The sequence below is a fragment of the Platalea leucorodia genome (assembly GCF_965183815.1).
Source record: "Platalea leucorodia genome assembly, chromosome: 3".
Lineage (NCBI taxonomy): Eukaryota > Metazoa > Chordata > Aves > Pelecaniformes > Threskiornithidae > Platalea > Platalea leucorodia.
Window position 1 is genome coordinate 13,812,053 of NC_138825.1, and position 26,440 is coordinate 13,838,492.

At 40.5% G+C, this 26,440-nt stretch overlaps 1 protein-coding gene across 7 annotated transcripts in view; it reads right to left on the bottom strand.

Moving 5' to 3' along the window:
* Positions 1-26,440, bottom strand: part of MRPS5 (mitochondrial ribosomal protein S5) — a 74,804-nt gene that overhangs the window by 11,739 nt on the left and 36,625 nt on the right. For 6 of the 7 annotated variants that reach the window (XM_082306655.1, XM_082306651.1, XM_082306657.1 and 3 more), the window contains 4 exons: positions 12,109-12,199; positions 7,523-7,569; positions 6,336-6,393; positions 5,661-5,723 (listed from right to left, as the gene is read on the bottom strand). In XM_082306655.1, the coding sequence (XP_082162781.1) occupies positions 5,661-5,723; positions 6,336-6,393; positions 7,523-7,569; positions 12,109-12,199 (259 nt within the window). The remainder of the gene's footprint in view (positions 1-5,660; positions 5,724-6,335; positions 6,394-7,522; positions 7,570-12,108; positions 12,200-26,440) is intronic. The other variant, XM_082306656.1, reaches the window with a different exon arrangement.

Below are 26,440 nucleotides of genomic sequence, written 5' to 3' on the forward strand. Positions count from 1 at the left end.
GAAGCCAAAGAAGATGCTCTGCTGGACCTCGTACCCACAAACAAGGAAGGGCTTGTTAGGGATGTGAAGGTCGAAGGCAGCCTTGGCTCTTCAAAGATCTGTTTGGAAGAGTCCTGTGGAATAAGGCCCTGGGGGGGAAGAGGAGCCCAAGAAAGCTGGTCATATTCAAGGATCACCTCCTCTAAGCTCAGGAGTGGTCCATCCTAACAAGCCGGAAGTCATGCAAAAATGCCAGGAGGCCTGCATGGATGAACAAGATGCTCCTGCAAAACTCAGACATAGAAAGAAGATGGAAGCAGTGACAGGTAACCTGAGAAGAATACAAAGACACTGTCTGAGCACGCAGAGATGCAGTTAGGAAAGCCGAAGCCCAACTGAATCTGGCAACAGATGTCAAATGCAACAAGAAGGGCTTCTATAAGTATCTAAGTGGCAAAAGGAAGACTAGGAATAATGCGGGCTCAGTGCTGAGTGGCACAGGGGACCTGGTGGCACAGGACATGGAAAAGGCTGAGGTACTGGACAATGCAGGGAACTACAAGTTAGTCAGCCTCACCTAGGTCCCTGGGAAGCTGATGCAACAATTAATCCTAGAAACCATTTCCGGGCACACAACATACAAGAAGGTGACCAGGAGCAGTCAGCATGGATTCACCAGGGGGAAGTCATGCTTGACCAACCTTATAACCTTCTATGATAAGACGCAGAGCTGTCGATATTATCTGTCTTGACTTGAGTAAGGCTTTTGACACTATCTCCCGTAAAATCCTCATAGAGAAGGTGATGAAGTACAGACTGCATGAATAGGCAGTGAGGTGGATAGAAAACTGGCTGAACAATTGGGCCCAGAGTGTGATAATCAGTGGCGTGAACTCTAGAGGCCAGTAACTAGTGGCCTGCCCCAGGGGTCAATACTGGGCCCAATTGTGTTCAACATGTTCATTAATGATCTGCGTGGTGGGGCAGAGTGTACCCTCAGCAAGTTTGCTGATGATACAAAACTGGGAGGAGTGCCTGATACACCACAGGGTCATGCTGCCATCCAGAGGGACCTTGACAGGCTGGAGAAATGGGCTGACAGGAACCTCATTAAGTGCCACAAGGGCAAGTGCAAAGTCTTGCACCCAGGGAGGCAGCCACCAATACGCCCTGCAGGCTGAATGGCTGGAAAGCAGCTTAGCAGATCCTGGTGGCCACCAAATTGCCCATGAGCCAGCAATGTGGCCTTGCAGCAAAAAAGGCCAACAGCATCCTGGTCTGCGTTAGGAGGACTGCTGCCAGTGGGTTGAGGGAGGTGATCCTTCCCCTCTAAGCACTGGTGAGACACACCTGGAGCACTGTGTCCAGTTCCGGGCTCCCCAGTACGAGAGAGATATGGACATACTGGAGAGAGTCCAGCAAAGAGCCATGAAGACAATTAAGGGACTAGAGCGTTTCTTCTATCAGGAAAAGCTGAGAAAGCTCGGACTGTTTAGCCTGGAGAAGAGAAGGCTTGGGGGTATCTTATCAAGATGTATGAATATCTGAAGGGAGGGTGCACAGAGGACAGAGCCAGGCTCTTTTCAGTGGTGCCCAGTGACAGGACAAGAGGCAATGAGCACAAACTGAAACACAGGAGGTACCATCTGAAACATCAGGAAACACTTTTTCACAGCAAGGGTGACTGAACACTGGCGCAGGCTGCCTTTAGAGGCTGTGGAGTCTCTGTCCTTGAAGATATTCAAAAGCTGCCTGGACATGGTCCTGGGCAGCTTGCTCTGTGTCACCCTGCTTGAGCAGGTGGTTGGACAAGACAACCCCCAGGGGTCCCTTCCAACCTCAACCATTCTGTGATATGCAACTTTTACTGCGTAAGTTGAATGGAAAAGCCTCACTGGGCAGGGCAACAGTAGTATGTCAGCTACAAAAGGATCCCTCCTGGGAAAAAGAGAAAGTACTGGAGAGGCAATTTGTTTCTCAAATCTAATAAAAAAAATGGAAATAAATAATGACAACAGTCTGGTGAAGAAAATTAATCATAAGGTGACCCTGATTGTTCTTGCTTCTGAGGTTCATGAATGTAACATGTCAGATGAGGTGGGAAGGTATGTCTTATTCTGTGTTCCACTACAGGAAAATAACAACATCTAATGCAAACGTTCCTTTACTATTTAACAGTAATAGCATTATTTGTATGTTTGTGCATGGTCAAATGTGTAGTTCAGTTCTGCTACTCCTGCTCCATGCATGTTTTTCATTCATTATATTGAAGACTAAACTGAAGTGGTTATCTTAAAAATTATAGCCCAATTACCTAATTTACCACCTTGAGAGCTTCTTAAATGCAGAAAAACTGCAGAAACGTAAGTGATAAGACAGTCTGACTCCATACCTGTTAACTTGTAAAGATTTTTCTAAGCCCATGTTATGACTTTACTGTCACACTGATTAAAAAAAACCCCTCATCCCAGAATCAAAATGTCATCTAATAAAAATTGTCTTGAAGGTTCATAACAATTTTAGACGCTTTCAAAATACATTAGCAACTCTGAACATTAATAATTGTACTCTCATATTACTAATGCGACAGCACAGAACAAGAATACCAGATACACAAAATCAAATAGTATGTCCAAAGCGTCAATGCTTCAGCTTACTTAAAAGTTGTAGAAATTGATGAATTAAGTAGTTGAACATGACAGTGTTCTGACTAGAAAATTATCCCAAGTTTCGGACTTATCATAAGCTAATCATTAAATGCTCTTGCAGTTTAGATCTTATCATAATGAAACTCAAGTGACTTACAAAGAACTAGCCATGTAAATAAATTAGTTTCCTACCTGTACGTTAAAATTAGAGGACCAATTAAGAGCGCTCTGCAGCAAACTAGATCTGTTTTCTATAGAACAGCAGCTACCTTTATCCGTCCTGAAAGCAAAGTTAGGCTAAACAAGTCAAATCAAACCTTTGTACACAAACATCTAACTCAAAAGATTCATGCAAAGAAATGACCTCATGTCATCACTGCAGGTCTTCAAAACAGAAAGACCCTAGAAGGTAAAATGGATCACACTGAAAACTGCAATGCATTAGAAATAAGTTAACCTTTAGCTCCTCAAACTACCTCACATGTTAAAACTTTTTTATGTTGCAATCCCGAAGAGCATGACAGCAGTTTACAAGGTTGTTTTGGATGTATCCCTGTCATTGTAAATGACTGGCAAAGCACATATTGCAACAGCTCTGAAGGTGAAGAAAGGGATAGCAGAAAGTCAGCAACATGTCTTCAAAAGGACAGTGTTCATGTGGAAGCTATTAGAGACAGCACACACACAACTGACGGACAATGTGTGGGGGGCTGTGTATCTCTGGCTAAAGCTGGGAGGGGAACACAGTCATGGCCCTCTGTCAATTTCCAGTTCGATGATAAAATCTGTGCTGTGTCTTGCTGGTGCAGAACTGTTGACACTAGACATGCTGAGCTGCCATACTTCACAACCACTGACAGTGATTTAGTACCACTGTGGACTGAAAGTATTTTTAATTGCAAGTACTTCCAATGGGCTGGTAGCTGTAAGAGTATATCAAAGGAGAGTGACAAGAACATACAGGGACACAAACCTGACCAACAAATGATAAAGGAGGTAGGGATGAGAACCAAACCTGGTCAGCCACACTAATTGATGAGAGCATGTGAGAGTGTGAAAATGTTTATTCTAGTGAGGTTATCTGATTGGGGACCTTGTCAGTTGGGAAACTGAGGGGAAAGGGGGAAACCAGAAACAAAATAGAGACACAGACCTGACAAAACAGAGACAATGACAAGAAACAAACATCGCCACTAACTGATGGGCTATCAAGAAATTACAAGTGCCACTTCCAGGAAGATCAACCTGGACTTTGCAACTGGTAAGACTGTAAGCCAGGGGAGACCCAGACTGGGAGGAGTGTGAGAATCAAGAGAGCTATACAAACCCACCAGTGGCTGGAGCAGGACCACAAGTCACAGCTTGTCTGCCTGGTGGTGGCTGCTAGGGGTGCAGAGCATCTCTATCTTCCCCAATCCTGGTGTGCATGAGGTGTGCATGTGTTTTTACTAGCGAACTTTAAGCTGGACTTAGGTGAGTAGGGGAACCTCAGGTCTGGGCGAGGGCATCAGGTGGTCAGGGGGTCTGTGCTCATATACCCAGGGGCACTTGTGAACGTGGAATGGATGACGGACAAGTGTGTGAGTGCACGTGTGTTGGCTAGTGAGCATCAAGCTGGATCAGCTGGCAAGCAGGGGACCTTTGAAGTGGGTAAGAGGGCCCAGAATCTGGGCAGGGGTGCTGTGCAGACAGAGGGGCTGTGCTGGTACTCAAGGGATCCGCAAATATGTGTGTGCTTGTGAACCTGGAGAGTGCTGTGTGTGCCTGCACTAGTGATCTTCTATCTCTGCCAGCCAAAGAAGAGGAGGGGACTTGGCTGTCTGCATTTATGTTTATGCGAGTCCTGTATGTAGGTACTGTTGAAGGTAGTGCCTTGTCTGTGGCCAGCCATGTCAGTGTCCTGTGTGCCTGTGTGTGTCCATGTGTCTCTGGGATGCATACTCAGCTTCGCTACTGGTTGAACCTGAAAAAGGGAAAGTGACAGCCACATCCCTCAGCTTGGGCGGAGGCCCTGGGTCCCTGGGCACCAGGCTGGCCTCCAGTGGTTGGGCAGGAGGGTCCTGGGCTGAAGCAGCTGGAGGAGGCAGCTGCACATCTAACATCACTTAACAGTAGCTTTGTGCAAGAACAGACCTGTGAGCTGAGAGCTACCAGGCATGGACTCACTACTACTCACATCTAACCTACAGGAGTCTAAAGAAGCATTTTCCTGTTCAGCTGGGATCAAAGTGAAGAACAGCTTGCAAAGATGGAGAAATGAAAACACTGCTACTGTGCAACAATGAGTTATATGCTGGTATGGTGCACAACAAGAAGCCAGCATAGATAATCCCTCTAGTTTCCACACTGGGAGCTCTTGATTTTAGGAAAAATAAAGCAGCAATGGTCTCAAGGAAGTAGCAGGCTGGATGCTGTCCTGGCGCTAGCTCATGACCACAGGTAGTCTGAGGCACTTAAGGGAAGGTATCTGCCCATGCTATCCCAGTATGGCTTTAGAAGGGACAGGCACACAGATGTGGCTTGCACTCCGATTCCCATTTGAAACACTCCCACTACTACATACTAAACTACCCCTGAATCTTGTCTTGAAAACAGCTATTAAAAATCACTGAAAAATAATGGAATGAGCCTATCAGTTCTCCAAAGCATGTGTGAGGCATACGGTAGGAAGAAAAACCTGCAGTGTTCTTCTAAAGGCCTTTGCCTCCAACATCTATGCTATTAGATTAGACCTTTCCACATCTAGGTATTTTAGAGCAGAAAGAACTACACTTAGGAAGTATCAAAGAAAACCAGGAAGAGAGCTCCCAGCAGTGTAAGAGGGTCAAATCCCAATTTACAATAACAAAGCCATGTCATCAACGGTAGGTATTTCTAATGAAAAATAATTTATCATCTTCAACAATTAAAATATGGCAGACTAGCACCAAATGATCCATCTCTGAAGTAAATAGACATTGCACAAATATAACATCAAATAAATACCAGTCAGTAATTAATAAAATTTCAAAATTTCCAGGCAGCTTTAATTACCTTTGTTTTGCTTCTTCATGCGGATGGTTGTGCTTTTAAATTTCACTGTAATGTCATGGTAAACTAGAGGGGAGGGAAAAAAAAGGCATTACAACTAAATTCTTCCTTCTAGAAAAGCTTTAGGTCAGTACATTTAAGGAGTACCTTTCTTTTACAGAACTGTGAACGGGAAGTTGGTTTTCCTCTCCTCTGAGTTCTTTAAAGAGAGGGGTTAATTTAGGTAAATTTCTGGAATAGGTGAGGCATGTTTACACATCTGTGAATACTATGTTACTACTGTATACAAAACCAAGCTTCACTTGAAAAACACGGTGTCTGTATGCCTCCAACGATCCTCATTTGAAGTGAGCTCACATGATACAATTTAACCTTCTTCCTCATACTCAGATTTTTCATGAAGTCCTTGACTTAGTGTAAGCACTACTTCGCAACAACTAAAACATCAGTGTGTTATCAACATTATTTTCATACTAAATCCAAAACATAGCACTATACCAGCTACTAGGAAGAAAATTAACTCTATGCCAGCCGAAACCAGGACAACAATGCATCAGGTCAGAAAAGTTTTAGTTAACATCTTTTTATGCTTTGTAACTAGTTGCAACCAGTTCTTGTTGGTATATTCAGTACTTATTGAAAGTTAAAGGAGGAGTCTAAAAAAATCATAATACTTACTTGTGTGGTTCTGGTATAGCTCTATGAAATGTAAGCAGCGTATTGCTTTATTCTTTGCCTAAGGAATAAAAGCAGAAAACATTTTTCTTGATTTTTTTCTTCAAAGTATTTGAAACTTAACCATTGTTCGGTTAACTAGACCAAAAAAAGCAAGAAAGAAAACTTAGGAAAACAGGTTTGCCACATCCAAACCATTTACTTTCTGGTAATGAAAATGTTCTCTTTAAAGAACAGCTTTTTCCTACCAGATTTAATATTTAAAAAGATTTCTCAATATCATAACAACTTTATCAAACTTTGTACATTTTAGCATTGCTACTTTGATAGCTTAGTTGAGCATTACAACACAAACTGTATTAATGTAGATAGGCAAGTAACACATTTGAAGTCTAAAGGAGCCTTGATAAGGTCATTATGCATGTGTAAGAGAGAATTTACTACACACTAACTGTATAAGCAGATTGTATGCTATATAGATATTGGAAACAAGTGAGCAAGGCGGGGATAGGTATAGACCATAGAAAAGGGAGTAGAAAGAAAATGAAGAGTGCACTAACAAAATCTCATTGAAGGGTAACCTCAATATGTGTGTCCAAAGAAGAGCAATGAAGCTGTTGAAGGGTCTAGACAACAATTCTTAGGAAGAGCAGCTGAGGGAGCTGGGGTTGTTTAGTTTGGAGAAAAGAAGGCTGAGGGGAGACCTTATCGCTCTCTACAACTACCTGAAAGGGGGCTGTAGCGAGGTGGGGGTTGGTCTCTTCTCCCAAGTGACAAGCAATAGGACAAGAGGAAACGGCCTCAAGTTGCACCAGGGGAGGTTTAGATTGGATATTAGGAAAAATTTCTTCACTGAAAGGGTTATCAAGCACCAGAACAGGCTGCACAGGGAATTGGTTGAGCTTCCATCCCTGGAGGTATTCAAAAGTGTAGATGTGGCGCTTAGGGACATGGTTTAGTGGTGGACTTGGTAGTGTTAGGTTTATGGTTGGACTCAATGACCTTAAAGGTCTTTTCCAACCTAAATGATTCCATGATTCTATGATTATTTGTATCAAGATGGACAAATCATGCACGTGGACTTATTTCTTTGCATAGACTACAAAACATACTGATTATTTAAAAAAAAAAGGTGTAGGTATAAATTATTTGTGCTTGTCATCAAGCAACAAATAATTCAATCAACATACTTTCCGTAAAGCATTCATCCTGTCACCTGCTTTCCCCATTGCAAAACCTGCAAGACAGAAGAGTCATTTTATTACTGAGAAATACATGAGGCAGGACCTTCAGAAAGCAGAGGGGAAAAAACAGCACTTCACAACCATGTTTAGTACCTGTTATTTCCGCTCCATTGCAGAGATCATACTCAGAAAATGGTCCAGAGAAAACCACAGAAACCATAGAAAGTAACAGTTTAGGAGTTATGAATACCTCACAATTGGATGCCAATTGCTTGTTGTCAAATGAAAACAAATAAGGCTTAAGTAATTTCTTTTGTATATTTGTCCAAACGTGTTCAAAACAACTGAATACTGGTGACTGCTTCAGCCAAAAGAAGTCCAGTCTTCTGCTTAAAAAGAAAGAAGGGAAGGAAGAAAAAAAAAGGAAGCTGATGCAGATATATCAACTACATCTGTACAAAGAGTAGCTCCAAGACCCTAGAAGCAAAGAAGGAGCCTGGGTTTCTATTAGCAAAATAGAGAATAGGAAAAACAGGTTTAACATAATAGAGCATTTGCAAAAAATGCATGCTTGTAGAACAGAGGGAAAACAGACTTCCAGTTTACAAACTGCTACCTAATTCTCTCTGAACCCTCAGACCTACTCCTATTTACCAGGTGAACTGTGGTAGCGATGAAGAGACTTGACGGCAGTCTTGGAATATTTGCAGTCAGCTCAGAGCAGGGCATCAACTGACTGTATGGAATGAACATTAGGATGTGACAACTGTTTTTACAAACTCTGTAGTCCAACAATGTCAAGGTAGATTGAATTAAAATTATTTAACTTCAAATCAGCAGATCTAGCTTTTTTGGTCCTTTGATGTTTCTGTTGTGTTAGCTGGGGCTGTGGGGTACCTGTATCCAAAAGCCTAATCCAAAAATCAATGGGATTGGACCCATTGGCCAACACTGACTCACGAATTTCATGCAGACACTACAGGAGAAATGGGCTGGAAGAGATCTAGGAAAGAAATACCATGCTGACTGTTGTGGTGCTACAAGCAAAGAGGATACAACCGCAAGCCTGGAGGCTGCTGTGGAAGAAGCAGACAGTCAAGGGTAGTGTCTGCTATCAGCTACCTCTTGAGACAACTTTCCCTGTGCATGCACCATGCACTCAGAGGTCTCTGTCACTTTCTAACTCCTGCACAAGAAAATGCAAGGAAACTGTGCTATTCTTTTATACACACACAGAGAGCACAACAGGAGTGTATTAATGCTGTGAAGTCACACAACAGATTAGAAAATGCCAAAAATGAAGTCACCTGGGCAACCTCAGTTCAATCATTCAGCACATATGGATTAAAGTGATAACATGTTTCATGAAAAAGCTTTCCAAAGAAGAGGTAGGAAGAATTTTTTCAGAGTAGCATATCTTTCTGCTGGAGAACACACCTTCCTCTATATAGAAACTTTCCTTCCCTCCAAACTGCAATTAAATTCAGCTTGAGGAACACATCTGGACTTGAATCTTTCACATAAATGAAGTTCTGCAAAACTGTAGTTGACTGGAAAAACAGTTGTCTTATTAAAGCTCCTACATACATCCCATCATCAGAGATACCTATTCAGCTCATAATAAAAGGAGACTATTTACATCCAAAAGGTGGATGCTCTGCATATACACTGAAAGCAGGATTTTCTTTACTAGAATCATATAGCAATGCAAATGCAATTTGCTGTACTCTGTCACCAATACAATACATGCCATATTCCTACCTCCTGATAGAGGTAGGAATCCTCTATTATTTGGATTATCTACTTCACAGCTATTCACTTTGGTTTTTGTAGCTGATTCTTCTTTTCATTTTGGACAGCTGTTTTATCTCTAAGTCTATTTGAGGTCTAATGGGAATTTAAATGTACATCAGTTTGTACCCGCAAGAAAATGCATGAAAACTATCTCCTTATGGAGAAAAAATTAGCACATTCAAGGGTGCTCCTTAAATAAAACTTATCCTGCAACAAAAAAAAGTCTTTAACTCCTGGTATTTGAAAACTGAGTGAAAGATAAACACTATTTCCTCAATAAAAGAACCGGAAACCTGCAAGAAACTCATTGCTGTAAGGGTGGCTGCATGGTTTCTTTATGGATGCCCTTACAATTAAGCGGTAGTAGCATTATCTTTTATAATTCTGTCTCGGAATCTGACCCATCCCAAAAGCTGGCTACCAAAAGCAAAGCATGTACTGTCAAATGAAGGATGACCAACAATTTTTGTAACTGACAAAGTGAAACAGAAAATCCTTCAGAGAAAATATACTTTTCTGGGAATATGTGCTAGCCTTTACAGATTTTTTAAAAAGACAGCGACAGTTTTGGTTTTTGTTTTTTTTTTAAAAGACAGTGACAGTGACCACCACATCATGGAATGTCTCCTTTTGCTTTACCAATATGTAATATTGGTAAGTATTATATATACAGTAATATCCAATATATAAACACCTGGCTATACCATTGCATTAAAGTACTAATATGTGCTTGTCAGCTTTGTCTGGCCATATCTGTTTTCTTTTGGTTGGCTGGTGGTTTTTTTTTTAAATGGGACCTGCTTGTTTAGAAAATCTGCAACTGTAACACAGAAACTACTTCAGCCTTCTCTACACTGAGTTTCCCATCAACAGCCATAACTGATTCAATTAAGAATTTTTCTTGCAACTTTTTACTTTGCATACAACCCCATAAAAAGCTGCAGTAGGGTGAATTCTTTTCTCCTTATTTGTAAAGACCAATTCTGACCAACTCAAAGGCTCTTCTGGCCAAGACTGCTAAACACTTCACTTGAAGAAAGAATTGTCATTACTTCATCGCAGCATTTTCCAAACTTCTGGGGAGAGGAACATGGCACAACATGCCAGGTATCAGTCATCTGTGTCTTTGCTGTGAGTGATCTTACTAACATATGAAGCAGTACCATGATATCAGCTGGGATCCAGGGCTACCTAATCCAAGTTAGATGCCACACTGAGATGGTTCGATTGCTTCTAGAAAGAGCTTGGTCATCACTACCCTGCATGCATAACTGTGCTTAGAGTTCCGTTACGAGGAAATCACAATTAAACGGAATGCCTTTGACCAGTGTTCTTTCTCCAGTCTTCGCTGACAAAGAAAAGGAAAAAGGTGTCTTTTCAAAGCTCGTATCAGATGATCTGTCATAATCCTACATTTCTTTGATTTGTCCTATTTAATTTATGCTGTAGACAGCATTTCTATGATTAGACTTCAAATTGCTTGCTGAAGAGACCATTATAGAGTCATAACAGAGAAAGCCTTCAAATAGGCCAAGCCTCAAATCACTGAAGTTACTGTGAGACCGGACTTCAAGGACCCCAAGTATTCTATTTTTCCTTAAAAGTGTAAATATAGTATTTGTAGGAAGCCCATAAATTGGAATTATTATTATTATTACTATTATTATTATTATTATTAACTTCCATAAAACAAGAAAGCTTCCTAAAGAGGCTGAATCAGAAGGAAATTCAGGGTCTTCTAATTTGACAGATTCATTACGGATTTCTGAATCAAGATGCTAGCTGAGACTACCAGTAAACAAGCCCTTTTTAACTAAAAGCAGTAATACTTCCAAGGGATTCTCCCGAGACTTAATGAGAAGAAAAAAAAAAAAAAAAAAAAAAAAAAAGACAGATTTATACTAATTCTACCTAGAAATACTAACACTAGCTAGAAAATAACCCAGGAAAATGCACAACCAGTCATGCTGCCCTTTGCTGCAAAGTGGTCTCTGCTGTTAGATCAAAGGAAAATAAGACCCCAAGAACCCTAACAACATTAAAGTGATTTTCAAAACCAGAAAGACAAATCCACTTACTCCTACTTTCTTATGACTCTATCTGCTCTACTAAGCATGGAGGCCCAAATTCATTTTAGTCAAGCACAGGCACCTCTGTGAACAGCACACTCAGCTGTGTTTTCTTCTACCATCAGTGCAAGGGGATGAATATTTCCTGAGGCATGTCAGCCTGCCTGCAATTCCAGGCACCTTTTGCAGGTGCCTGATTCTTTTCTTTGACTTGGGAGTAAAGGACTACACTTTGCAGCTAGGTGCCTAAGGCTAGGTGAAACAAATGCAGATATGCATGGCTGAATACTTTCAGGCTTTGGTTTTTTTTTTAAACATGAACAGTATCTACAGTAAAAAGAAACAGTGTGTACAGGAAAGCATAGATGATTGATCCCTTCCGGTAGGATCTACCAGTGTCAGTTCTATCACTCTAGAGTTAAATAAAAAAATTATTTTACCACTGGGTAACATATGCTCCAAACCTAACCACATACTACTAGTTTTCCCAGTTTCTTTTTCGTACAAAACAAGCTGTCCAAATGAATACATATATAATTTGACTATAAAGCTTACTTTTATAGATGAAACTCAAAATTCTTACAGGTATTTCAATATTGCCCAGTGGAAAAAAGGGTAATTTTTTTTTTTTTTAAGTATAAAAAGTCCCTTTAAATCACCATGCCTCCCAAAGTCCTATTACAAACAATGACTAATTTGGCATCTTTTACAGACAGTAAACACACATACCTGCAGCCCCTTTACCATTTCCAATAGCCACTAAGGCACGTACTGATTTTTTTCTGCCTTCCTTTGCCTTCATACAGAACACATTTTTCACCTGAAGAAAAAGACCACAAAGTATCTTGTCATTACGGCACAGTCCAACTGTATTTTTTTTAAAGAGAGTCAGTTTACCAAAAAGACATTAGAGGTCTGCGATGATATCTTACAATATATACTGTTTTTGTCAATGGGTATCATCTGCAGTGGGATACTGGCTTCAAGGCATTAAATACGTAAAGGCTGCTAAAAACCTATACTCAGACACAGAAAAAGTTACCCCAGAACAGTTTCATTAAAATATCTCCTCTGTTGTGTTTAGCTGCACAACAGATGATGCTTTAATGCCACTACCTTCATGCGTGATTTCAATCGCGATGAAAAAAACATGGAAAAAAAAAATTGAAAGTGGCATTAATATCTCACTGCCCCCTTCATATTTTAACATATTTTAGAAGCACTCTCAGGAATTGCTCAAGGCATGTTGTCGCTTTACGTGGGTTAAAACTTACAATTGAAATCTACTTGCAGACTGCAGAAGTCAGTCTCATTACCGAGATGACAGCTGATAAAAAGACGACTTCATTTAAGAGAGAGGAAGAAGAAAAAGGTATTTCATTCCTGGAACTAGAAATGTTTACAGAAACTCTGCAAGAAATTCAAGCAAAGATGCAAGACAGATATTTAGTTTGGAGTGGGGGTACACAACAACAATTGGGGGAGTCAGGTGGCCTTATGGTTAGCATTCTGGAAATCTAGATTTGCTTCTGCCTCTGCTAGAGACTCCCCTGTGTGACTATATGCAAGTCACCGCTTTATAGTCTCCCACCTTAAATGCTCTAATATATCATCTGAGATCATTTGTCCATCTAGCTCCTGTTCTAGTTTCCTTGGGTTTGTTTATATATTAAAATATATGTTTATTTAACTATAGACATATATTTTTATATATAGTTTATATACTGTATATAAGATATAAACTATATATAAAATATAAAAATATATAGTATATATAAAATATATACACATATAAAATAACATACTAGATATTGCGTGACTGAGTTAATATCTGTGTCTCTGAATTACCAGTCAAAAGGTACTGTTTACTTCATGGTTCATTTCTCCCCTTCCTCTCAAATGCATCAGGGTCTACTTTCTTGAAGCCTCAATATGATTTCCATAAATTATAATAACAGTTAAATAAAACATGCATTGTTAATATGTGAATTAAGCAGTGCTCCCCCCTTTTCCCTACATGTAATTCTTCAGTAAGCTAGTCTGGTTGTAGTGTTATACATCTGGAAGTAGATTATTATAAAATATTTGGTCATGGTGTAAACATTCTTACTGAAATTCAGGGAAAAAAAAAAAAAAATTCCACTTCATGGAATTCCAGTTCATTAGGTACAGATTAGGAACAAGTGCTTCTGAAAAATTCCACCTTGTTTTCATTAAAATAAAGATGCTGTTAAATTCAAGCTGCATATATGTTCTAGAGAGCACTTTGAAGAAATATCAGCTTTGCTAATTGCTTATTCCAAGCTATTTTTCTTTCTGCAATCTTATTGCAAGAAGCTGCTAAAAAAACCAAGCCCCCTAAGATGAAACTGCCTGTGGAAACAGGCTATTTACAGAAAATGCAAAATAATGATGAAAGAAACAAAAGAGAGTGAAGTACAGTGATCTATCCAGGAGCATCAAGAGCATACTATTTTTGCTTTGCACATACTTTTGTCTTCCATTGCCAATCTTAATAAGTACATGCACAAAAAAAAAAAAAAAAAAAAAAAAAGCTGGCATGCGTATTGTCAAAAATAAAGGGTGTGATGTTTGTAGAATCTACTCAACAATTATTTTTCTCCCTTTCCAGAAGGTGGCAATAAAGACACATACAATGAGCTGCTCCAGAAGCCTTCCTAAAACTGCATTTGTCAGCCTTTTCTGAGCAGCTCTGAAGGAAAATGTGTTCAGTCACCCATCACAATCAGGGCTATTGCATCTCTCCTGAAACACTGTGAAGGCCTTTCAAGCTTGATAATGTGCACAGGCAGCCATGACTGCTGGAACAAGAGTGTCCTTAGATTCTCCCCACCACAGCCCTGTGCCTCCTTACATCAAAGAAAGCAGTGTTCTTCTGGAGTGCACTCAGCCATGCTTCCCTTCTGTCTTGGAAATAAAGCATGCAGCTGAAAGCCTATCATTAAACTGCACTGGAATTAATTAATACACAACGAACAACATGCCACTTTTAGAACAGCATGACCTCTGAAAAGTGACTGAAACTAAGACACAATTACCCCTATTTACTAGATTGACACTCAAGCCAGATTTGAACCCAATTTTTTAAATCTGAAAACAGATGCATGCTCAACCTTAATCACAGTGTACCTCAAATTGACTGTCTCCCTGCAGCCATTATCCAGTGGTGATAATGCAAATTCAGCTTTCTTTTGAGAGCTGAGGAAAGGACAGCATCTCTCAAATACAAAATGAAACCACCTCAGACATTTATTAAGAGGAGAAATGGTAAGTAACAGTTTCGAAGGTGGAGCTGAAAGTGTGGAAATAGACTACAGTCAGAGACAGGCTGCTAAAGGTTATTGTGATTTCAAGTACTTACTACCTGTTGCACTCTGTTAGAAAAAGGTAAAAACCCAACACTTCTCTAGAAGTTTTGTTCTTGTAAAAGCAGAATGAATGACAGACCAAACTGATTGCCCTTGGAAAGTCTTCCTTTCCAGAAATCCCATTCTAGTCATGATTTTAGGAACCTGCCACCTCTAGGCCACACTCTTGACACTGCTATTCTTTTGCTGCTGTTATGCAGAGGACAGTGTCTGCACAGGCTGATCCCCTCATGGAATAAGGTCCTCTGGTCCCAATACTTCTCTAAGGTACAAGGTGAGACAAGATAAAATGAGAGCAGCATGCAGTGCTGAAAGAAAAGCACTTCCACGCAAGTAAGCCTAGAGATGCTCAGGGACATAGTTAAAAGGCTTGGGAAGCCAGTTACCCAAAAGAATTGAGTAATAAACTTGTAAACAACAATCAAGCTCACATTAGCTAGATCATGTCATATCAGCCTTCTCTTCTCTGTGAAAAGCACCAAGGGCAGAGCGGATTTGTATCACAGTGACAGAGCATCTCTCACTTGTAACTTAAACCTACCGTACCTAAAAATCAGAAATTGCACAAGCTAGCTGGAGGGCAGAACTAGTATTGCTGACAAGTGACAAGGATGTCATATGGTTTCCCTAAAAGTGTGCAAATGGTCAGCAGTGGCCGGGGCAGTGCTTCAGGAGAAGGTAAATTAGTCTGTCTTCTGATATGATTACTAAGATGTGACCTTTTCAAGAACAGCTAGGTAATGAATTTATCAGTTCATACTGATGTTTAATATAAGTGTTTAGAGAGGGCTGAATTCAGCAGCCCATCAGAGATAAAGCTGTTATAGCTCCATGCTCCCAGGTCCAAGAAGTAGCCAGGTATTAAGGGATGTCAGGAGTGGACACCACCTCCCACAGCTCTGGGCCCAGGACTTTGTCCCACCTGGCCACTGGAGCCCAGTCCAGCCAGGCTGAGGGATGTGGCTGCAGGTTCAAAAAGTAGCAAAGCTGAGTATGTATCCCAAAGACACATATGCAGGACACTGACATGTCCAGTTATAGTCTGTCACAGACAAGGCACTGCCTTAAACAGCACCTACATACAGGACTTGCATAAAACCCAAGTATAGACAGCCATGTGCCCTTCCTCCTCTTCAACTGGTAGAGACTGAAGTTCACTAGTGCAGGCCCATGCACACCACTCTCTAGATTCACGAGTGCATGCACATTTGCAGACCCTCCAGGTACCAGCATGGCCCCTCTGTCCATCTTATAACACTGCCCAGACCCTCTTATCCACTTCATGGATCTTCTATTTGCCAGCTGGTCCAGCTTGGTCCTCACTAGCAAACATGCAGCATTCACACACTCATCTCAAAGGCACTCCACATTCACATATCCCCCTCAATACAAGCAACTAGTCCTCTGCTTGCTTGACCCCATGCCCGGACCTCAGGCTTCCTACTCGCTGGCTAGTCCAGCTTGAAGTCTGCTGGTAAATTACACCTCCCTCCCCCCACACCAAACATCAGGTTGGGGGAAGATATGGACCCTCACCTCCCTGCTGCCTCCACAGCAGCTGACACCAGGCAGACAGGCTTTGACCTGCGGTCCTGCCCCAGGTACCAGCGCTGAGCCCCTGACTTGCTTCGCTTACCCTGGTCCCTCCCATTAGCTGATTTTCAGGACACATACCATTCCTGCACCAGTGGCTGGTGGCAAAGACCCTCATCTGCTCCAGTAGCTTGCACTGAGACCCCATTCACTCCAGTTGCTGACACCACAAGTTAGGGGTGCCCACACCCCCAGTTTGATTGCGGTTGCTGGCACCAATTTCACTCCCACTGGTCCCCTCACGTAGCTGGCACCCCGGGCTCAAATTCTGTAGGACCATCGCTAGATCCAGAGAGCTACGGCCCCTCTAAATACTGACACTAGGACCCTCGCTTGTTCCAGTAGGTGACACCACAGGCCAGAGGGCACCCATACCCCTGGTCTGACTCCAGTTGCTGGTCCAGTGTCCACTCAACGCCAGTTCCCCCAAGAAGTCCTTGTATTTAACCCCTGCAGACCTCACACACACACACATGGCAAAGAGTGACATAAGACAGAGAGAAAATTATGAAAGGATTTAATAGGAAGATAGACTATCGTCTACCAGACGCAGGGCTCAGTCAGACAAGTGTACGGACTGGCGTCATCTTAAATGCAGCCAGCCCCTTTTATAGTTCTCCTTTCTGTCTGTTCCTCCTTTGTTCCTCCCCGACCCCTTCCACTGCACATTTCTTCACCAGTTTGCACAGTTCCAGTGACATCCCTCCCACATTCTGGATCCTCAGGTTTGCATCCTTATCAGTTACAAAGTACTGGTTTGCCTGAAGGTTTTTGATAGCCCATCAATAAGTGTGACTGACAAGGTTTCTTTCTTTGCTTTGCCCCCGTTACGTCTGTCTGTCAGGTTTGTGTCTCCGTATATTTTGCTTCCCCCTTTCCTTGGTATCCCACTGGACCTCTATCAGATAACCTCAATGAAATAAACATTCTCACATTCCACATACCCTTAGCAACTAGTATGGCTGACCAGGTTTGGTTCTTATTACTGCCTGCCTTGTAGTTTGTCGGTCATGTTTGTGTCTGTGTATGCTCTCTTTTATGGCTTATTATCCCCTTTTTACATTGAAAAGGTCCTTAACCATGCACTCTTAAAGGAGGAGATGTTCTCTCTATCCATGTACTCTTAAAGAAAGCTGGGAATGCAATCCCAGGGGGCACAGACATAAACACACCTATACAACACATGGATGCCTATATACACAGCAAGCCCTGCAGATCAACACAAACAGAAATGAACAGCACTCCCACAAACACAAACAGTACTAATAGCCTCATCCTGTTCCTCTCTCTGGCTGATCAGGATGAAGGTCCATTAGTGGGAAATACATATACTCCAGTTGCTGGCACTTAGATCCCCCTATACACGCACATGTACACAGTAAACAAGAGTCTCTAGCCCAAGAAAACAGTTAGAAATTGAGTTTAATAAGAAGTCAGGCCAGACTGTACTGATCAGACACAGGTCATGGCGAGAGAAGCATGCTGACCAGCCCTGCTTACATGAGAGCCACCCTTTCTACCCCCTTATCCCTCTATTTTCCCACACTTGTTCCTCCCCAAATCACCTAGACCCCTCCCTTGCTCTCCCTTTTGTTCCTGCCCTAGACATCCCATAAGTCTTGTGTATTACTGCAATGCTCTTTCCCTGCATTCCATAATGTGTCCCCTACCCCTTGGCAGCAACCCCCCCTGACAAGGGCAGACAAGCCTTTTATCACATACCCTAACAGTCAGTATTCTCTCCATCTTGGCCAAGAGTAGAGTAAAGAAAGTACTTCTCTCTTGAAGAATTTGATTCGGTAGCTATAACCTCTGAGAAGCAGGAAGATTAGAACCAGTCATCCTGTTCACAGTGCATCCATCCCGCAAGGACACAGTAAGTGGAGAAACTGCAATACAGAAAATAATCTGGACTCCTACCCCCATCATGGTTTAACCCCAGTCAGTAAGCAAGCACCACACAGCCGATCGCTCACCCTCAGCCCCCACCCCCACCCCCAGTGGGATGGAGGAGAGACTTGGAAGGACAAAAGTAAGAAAACTTGTCGGTTGAGATAAGAACAGTTCAATAATCAAAATTTAAAAAAAATTGTAATGAAAAGGAAAACACCACGACAGAGGAGGAGCAAAACCCAGGAAAAACAAGTGACGCAGCCACTCACCATCCACTGACCAACGCCCAGCCAACTCGCCCCAGTTTATATACCAAGCATGATGTCATAGGGTATGGAACAGCCCTTTGGCCAGTTTGGGTCAGCCGTCCTGTCTGTGCCCCCTCCCAGCTTCTTGTGCACCTTCTCACTGGCTGAGCATGGGAAGCTGAGAAGTCCTTGACTTAGTATAAACACTGCTTAGCAACAACTAAAACATCAGTGTGTTATCACATTATTCTCATGCTAAATGCAAAACACACCACTATACCAGCTACTAGGAAGAAAATTAACTCTGTCCTAGCTGAAATCACGACAACCCCTCACTCAGCAAAACAGATCAAAGTTTTTGACCAGATACTTGAAGTGTTCCTCATATAGGCTGACTCATCACAGCCCTGGGATAAACCCCAAGTGCAGTTCTCATCCAAATTAGTAATAAGCCCAACCTGCAGAGAAACTATGGACTAAACCATGTTTAGTGCTGACAGTTTTCCCCTGTCACATGTGTGAAACACACTCTTTTATAACTCACCAAGAAAAATAACATAGCTCAAATGCCCTACTGACATGTCTAAATGTGACTTCATACTACAGCTCACATCTGAGTACAGATCCTTTAGATTAACACCATAATAATGCATGCTCAAAGCCACACTACATCTCAAATGGCTTTGTTTCATTTTCAAAGGATGATCCATAATCATGCTGAATTATAATTCACTTAAAAGCTTCTGAATGTTCCAAATGCCAATTATTTCATCCATGCAGGCTGACAGGTAAAAGAGAAAAAAAAGATTTAATTATTTAATCAACAGAATCAGTCAAAGGTAGCATCCCTAAACTCTACTTTAAAGGCAGGCCAAAACTCTTGAGAACTCAAAAAATATCAGAAATAAATTCTACTGCGCTGCTCTGACCTTTTGTTCTTTCCTGTGACAGGTTGCTTCAGGTGCTGTCTTAAAAACTGACTGAAATTTTCATTGTCACTCTAAAGACACTGTCAGTATCATCCAGGGAACAGAAAACTTCCCTATAGTTCTCAAAGCAAAATCTAGAGCTCCAATACTGCAAAAGTACTTTTGAGACAACATCTCATTTGAAGTAAATTGTTACTCGGAGAGTATCCTGTATACCATATAATTTTTTAGTCAAGGATGTCAAACAATGGATCTCAGACACTGTAATTCATGCAGCATTTCCTTCTCACAAGTCTTTTTTATTGCACACTTTGCAAAAACAATAGCTAGAAAACAATTTCCAATGACTTATAAAACGAAACAAAGGTTTTAGACTGCGTATTAAGGAATATTCTTTTTGTCACAAGTAGCAAGTCTACAAAGATTAATTCTGTGGTCTTAAAACAAACACGTACTTGTGGGTTTTTTACTGCTTCATGGAAAGTTGAAACTATAACCTTATATTCTATCAACAACCCCCTGCTGCACCTAGACAATTTATTTTTGTTTAGTGGATGCAGAACAAATGACTATACAGTGATATAGTTATAACTCTCTTCTGTGTTCATATTCCCTCTCTATAGTTCCATGCACTTTTGTGACAATACCTTTAGAAATACTTAAAACAAGGTCCTTCATATCATTTTGACCGAACAAACCTTTGTTTTTCTGACTTTACTCCTGCTTTCCACATGCCAACATAAAGCTACTGTTCCTAAGGCAAGTCAATTCTCTGTGGCTTGGTAAAGAAAGCCTAGTGGTTCCTAGTGTCACCATCCCTGAAAAGTGCCAGAACAGAATGAGGGTCCCCACACAACCAACCTTCGCTACTGCCCCAGTGATATTTGCCAAGGGCTGGATTCAGATGATCAGGTAAGTACAGGTGACATTCAACTGCAAGAACATAAACCTTGAAACTTCTGCTAATCTTTTCCAGCTAGGAAGACTGACTAACTCTAAGCCTGCTCAGATTTTGGGTGACACACAGCTCATGCTAAGGGCTGATGCATGCTTGGAGCAGCTCCATTAGGTTGAAGTGAGGGCAATACGCAGGCAGACACAATGGCCAGGAAGGGCTAAAGGTCATTATGCAGCTACTGCCACCTGCAGCTTGCCGTCCCCTGCAGCCATTATCTTTGTGTACTGATTGTCTGGCAGTTTCTTCAGAATCCCCTAACTCACAGCAATGGTACAGACCAAACTTCCAAGCTGGATGGTATAAATATGTCAGCTTACCCAGAAAGATTTTGAAGTGGATCCAACAGCAGCTGGACTGCTGAGGCTTTCATGCTTCCTTGTGTGATACAGGGGATGCCCGCACCGTGACAGAGGAGGAAGGATGAGTGCTCTTATTGTTGGTCTGGCAACTATTTTGCTCACAGATGTGTGAATTACAAGTTGCAAGTGATGAGTTATGAATTAGAGAACTTTTTGAGTCACAAACTTCATGAATTAAGTGATAAACTAGTGAATTCACATGTTAGACTAGTCAGTACAAAGGGGATTGAGCGCTTCTTTGATGTGTTTGTTTTCCTTCTTAGTAAGCTCATAAAATAAAGTTTAATTTACAGAGTATGTTGACCTGTAAATTTGAGCAATCCAAACGGACCGTGACAAGCACACCTAACACTACTTTGCACATGGGCAGCACAACTCACGTCAGATGCAAGTTGTGCAGACCCTGATCAAAAAACTGCTGTTTTCCGATTGCTGTCTTCAGTCTTGCTTCTCCAAAGTGCCATACAACAGTTGAGATAAATGCTGCATCCAAACAGGTCTCAGACAATCAAAACAAGCATGCTTCAATCCAGCTAAATGTCTGAAGAAAACAGTGGAAGAACAAGCAAACAACCGAACTCACTAGACAGAAACCACCAGCTTTGAGAAATTACAGGTTTTGCATGAAGTCTTGGCACATCAGGACTGGGATATGAACTGCTAATACTACAATACAACTCTGTGCAGTATATCCAATCTCAAGTCAATTCAACTAAGAATAAAGTCTGTAAAGAATACTACCAGAGGTATCATGCAAAAAAAGAGAGAGAAGATTTAGGTGAAAGCCTACAATCTGGCTTCATTTACTGCACACTACTTTGATTATAAGACAAAAGTATTTTTTCTCAAAGGCTTTCTGTAGAGTTCATCACTAACTCAACTCCTGGGAAAATATAATCCATGTGCTATTCAGAATATCCACTCAATTATCCACTCAATGCAATCTACTTTGATTGATTCTATCTAAGGAAGAACCAGTTAGTTATTTTTACTATGCAAGTGTTAAAAAGATCTCTCTTGTCCTTTTCTTCTCTCCCTTCCCACACTGAGAAAGTAAGAACAAACAAAAACCACACAAACACCCAAAAGAAAAAGGTCCACATACAGTTTTATCTACAACATAAGAAATAATGAGAGATAACCCTGAACTAAAATAACAACATAAAATGGTTTTGTATTTCAAGGACCAAAAAAGATACCACCAACATCCCAGTACCCAGCTCATGACATACAAAGCTCTGTATATAAACCAAAGCACCAGTGTACTTATATCTGCAGCAAGTAGCTTTTGCTTTAAGGATAGTACCAGTGTCTTTATGTTTGCTGCCTTTTGCACCATTTCTCTGTACAAATTGAGTGTATTGCCTGACCTGAACTTCTTTAGCAAGTCTAGATCTTTCTGTAATTTAACACTCAAACACAAATCAACGTGGGGTTTTTTTAAATTTTTTTTTTTTAAAAACAACAGTACCATATCCTAACCACCTGGCTGAAAAAGGGAACTATTCTGACACTGGAAAGGTTGCACTGACCCAGTTACAATGGGGCCATGCATGCACAAAGTTCTTCATTAGAAACAGGTAGCGAAAACAAAAAAGCATGAACATAATAGTAAGTGATCAAAAGACATCGTTTTCACAGCTCGCAGAGGGCAACTTCAGTGTTGGACAAAAAAAAAAAAAAAAAAAATCTGTCTTTTGCAGAGGGCATTATTTATAACTTTATCTTCTCCCTTAGAAAGCTCCCCTTCGTGAAAGATTCCAACGGCCACTAACCCCATGTTACGTGTTTTCAGGCCTTACTGATTACTAGGCTTCACTTTCTAATTTTGATTACACTACAAGGCAAATACTATCATAACACAGGATATCATGTAGGCTACCATTTTTACTATGTTACCACGTTGATTTTGGAGAAAATAGAAGAAAAATTCATCTGAGGATGGATGATACAGGAAATGAAGCCTTCCAGTTAAAATAAGAATGGTGTATGTCAACTACATCTGTAAATTTTAATTACTACTATTATTACATTATGTTAAAAAACAGTAAATACTACCACCAGTTCTATTCACAGAAATTCTTCTCATGCGTAATATATCAGCAAAACAGGAAACGTGCCTTCAGGCTGGCAGGGAAAGAAAGAAACAGGTAGTCCAAGTCACCTACTCTAAGTAATGCAACAGTCTATAGGAAAGCCAAATATGACAAAACCAATATGCAGTCCCTGCTGCTGTCCCTTAACACTCACTCAAGCTAGCTTTTTCTCTATGACAACTTTAGCTCCAGTTTACATGAAAATCTGACCTTGTATGTACGCTATTCTACAAGGGAAAAATCAAGTTAGCTTTTCTGTTTCTACATTATAAGAAAACACTTTAATAAGCAACTTCTCTCTTTTAGCAAGGGAGCATAGCCTTTTTAGTAGCATAATCATAACAGAAAGGGGCTTTTGTATCTTTGTTCGTAAGACAGTCCTTTAAAAATGGCTTTCAGTTTCTTGCTGCAAAGTATAATTTCCCAGCAAATACTATTTTAATCTCCTGTACTGTCATGAAGATAATGGAAAAGACATACAGAAATAGCATCAGGTATGCCATCTATTTAAAATAAGAATGCTAAAAAAAAAATCTGTTTATTTCAAAACTTGTACCTGTTATCAGAAAATTATAGGACTCAATTATCTTGGGCTCACTGCTGGCTTTGAATATACAAGTTTTTGCTGCTGATAATTTTTTTCCTGAAAAAAAAAACAGTCCTCTTTTTCAGTTCACATTGGTGGCAATCTCATATAACAGTAGAGTCCCAGCCTGCTTCTAAAAGCTTTTTTATTATTCAGATATAATAAAGCATTGAAACAGATTTCTACAGCACATGGAAGCATTGCACAAGCAACTTAATTTTGTTGTTTAATCTAATGAATTTGACTGCAAATAATTATGCCAGCACAGAATGGCCAACTTGAGTAAATAGCTACTGTAGTATCCAAACTGACAGTCAGTTGTGACATGTCACAGTAACAAAACAACAGCTACTTTTCCACAATGTGCCATTTCAATTAATTGAAAACACTGCCAACTGCAGGGCTCATTAAGAAAAATATCTTCTCTTATGAGCGGTGCCCATGTAACTCAAGTTGCCTTCCAACACAGACACAGCTAACGGCTAAGTGGTCCAAATGGTCTTTGCTACATCAGAGTCAAAACACAGAGTGCCCAGTCCACTCCAAAAACTCATTTCCTTAAAGGAGCTTTAACAAATTGTGTGGGTTTTCCAAACCAAAATAAATAGCGACCATATCCAAAGAATAAAATAGCTTTGTTAAGACAACAGAAGGGACTCTACAAAAACTCATCTTACTCTAAGGTCTAAGTGCTGGAAATCTAAAAAATTAAAAATAAAAAAAAAAAAATGAGGACTTAACTCAGGCACCAAGGCAAAGAAAGGTCTATAAAAAAAGTTTAAAGATGATTGACAAAAAAAACCTGAAAAATAAACTATTTTTCATTGGCAAGGATGTTATCATCACCCCAAGCAGCAGCTATTGGAAAGTGATTTTGAGTGATTTTGCTCAACATTTCATCGTCACTATAAAAGAGCACTACCAAGTAGCAGAGACATCTGTGACAATGTCTGCATAATGCTGTTTCAGGGCAAACAGAACATAAGGAAGAAATATGAGCTCAGTGATGGAGGGATTCACTATATTTAGGGTGAGAGGGGACTCTAGAAATGAGAAGGAAAGAAATATATTTTTAACTCAGGCAGGACATTTGCTAGAGCCCTTTGGAAGTTCCAACAGGACAGCATTGTTCTCAAATGCATCCAAAACAGAAAGAAAACAGTTCAACTGCTGCAGATAGATAGATAGATAGATAGATAGATAGATAGATAGATAGATAGATACACAGACTAGATTACAGACCACTCCCAGCTGCTGCCAGGGAGGAAAGCATTCCTCTTGTCTTCCATCACATATACCGAGAATAGTACAGATCTACTTTCACTTCATTACAGTGTCAGATGAATACTCCTTGGGAGCTGAGTGCATATCTTTGAAGGCAAGTCTGCCCTAACCTTAACAATTATGCTACTTTTGAAGTAAAATAAAATGGAGTGCACAAACATGTCTACAGATTAAATGAAATGCACCTGGAAAGTCTTAAAGAATCATAGGAAAATGGGTTAGAAGGTTACTGATTTTGTCTCCCCACCCCCTCTTGACAGGTTTATCTTTTTTTTTTTTTTTTTTTTAAAACCTCCAGTGACCAACATCCCATATACTCCCAGACAATGCATTCTAGTATTCAACTTTCCATTTGCAACTCATTCTTTACATCTAAATTTCCCTTGCTCATTATTTAAATCCATTGCTTCTTATCCTTATCACAGCAGACACGTAAAATAGCTTATTCCTTTCCCCTTCGGAGGATTTTTTTAAATATATAAACCAACTCATGACTTCTAATTATCCAGTCTGACATTACAGTACAACATCATTGTTTTCCATGTCTCAGAAGATATTCAAAACCACTGCAACAAGCAAGGATTTTGATACATAGGATTAATCTAGAAATTTCAAGCTGCTGGATGGATTCCCAACTGATGGTCATCACAGCAAAATGCAGGAAGATAATCAAGGACAAAGAAACCCATTTGCTCATTTATCAGGACAGGAGAGAATCCTCAGAGGCTTTTCTGGACTACAGCTGTCAGTCAACTCAACTTCTGACTTGCCTGATTATTCTTTTAACTTTCAGACAAGAAGCTGTTGCCAATCAGGCTACTCTGTTTAAAGAAATGTTTCTCATAATCCTTCTCCCCCAATTAAATAGACTTACAGTAACTCACTTTCCAATAGGTTATGCTTGTACACAGTTTAAAAGAAATTAATGCTGCGCTCAGTTATATTAACTTTGTTCTTACTCTTGCACCCTATACACACTATTTATTAGTTACTCAAGGCCATTTAAAAGGTATTTTATTTAAATTCTGACAAAATCTTACCCACTCTGGCCGCATATATGTCAATTAAGACAATGGATAGACTCCTATTATCACATCAAATACAACACTAAAATTCTCAAATGTTGGTGAAAATAATTTCTGAATAAAACATTTCTTCATGGAAAGTACCTCACCAAGGAATGGCAAAACAATTTCAAGCAAAAGACAGTTGACCATCATTCCAAAGACAGGTGCCACAAACAATGACAGGGAATTGAGAGCTAAAAACAAAAGGACAGAAAACTGTTTCTTGTCTCCACATGAGAGATGTGGTTCACAGCTGATATTCAGTACTTCTGGTTCCACCCTTTATCCTAAGCCTCTAAATAAGGCACCATGTAAGAGTATTATTATTAAAGTACATTATTTATTTCCCTAACTTGACGTATCTGCTTTTTTCCTCAGAAGAGAGTGTGATGGAAACTAGATACTGACGTAGCTTTAAGGTCTCTCACACATCTCACATCCTACGCCTAAACCTATGCAGCCTTGTGTTGCAATGAACTCTGCAAAACTGGCAGATAAAGAGACTCTCTGCTCCATGCATTTGATCCTGTTCTGGACTGGGACATGGTCATCTCCTTCCCTCTTTTACTACAATCCCATTTAAAGGGCAACCTTTTCCTTTCTCTCCAAACCAAGTAAACAGTTGATTTCACGGTTCTTTAGGCAACAGCTCTGATTTT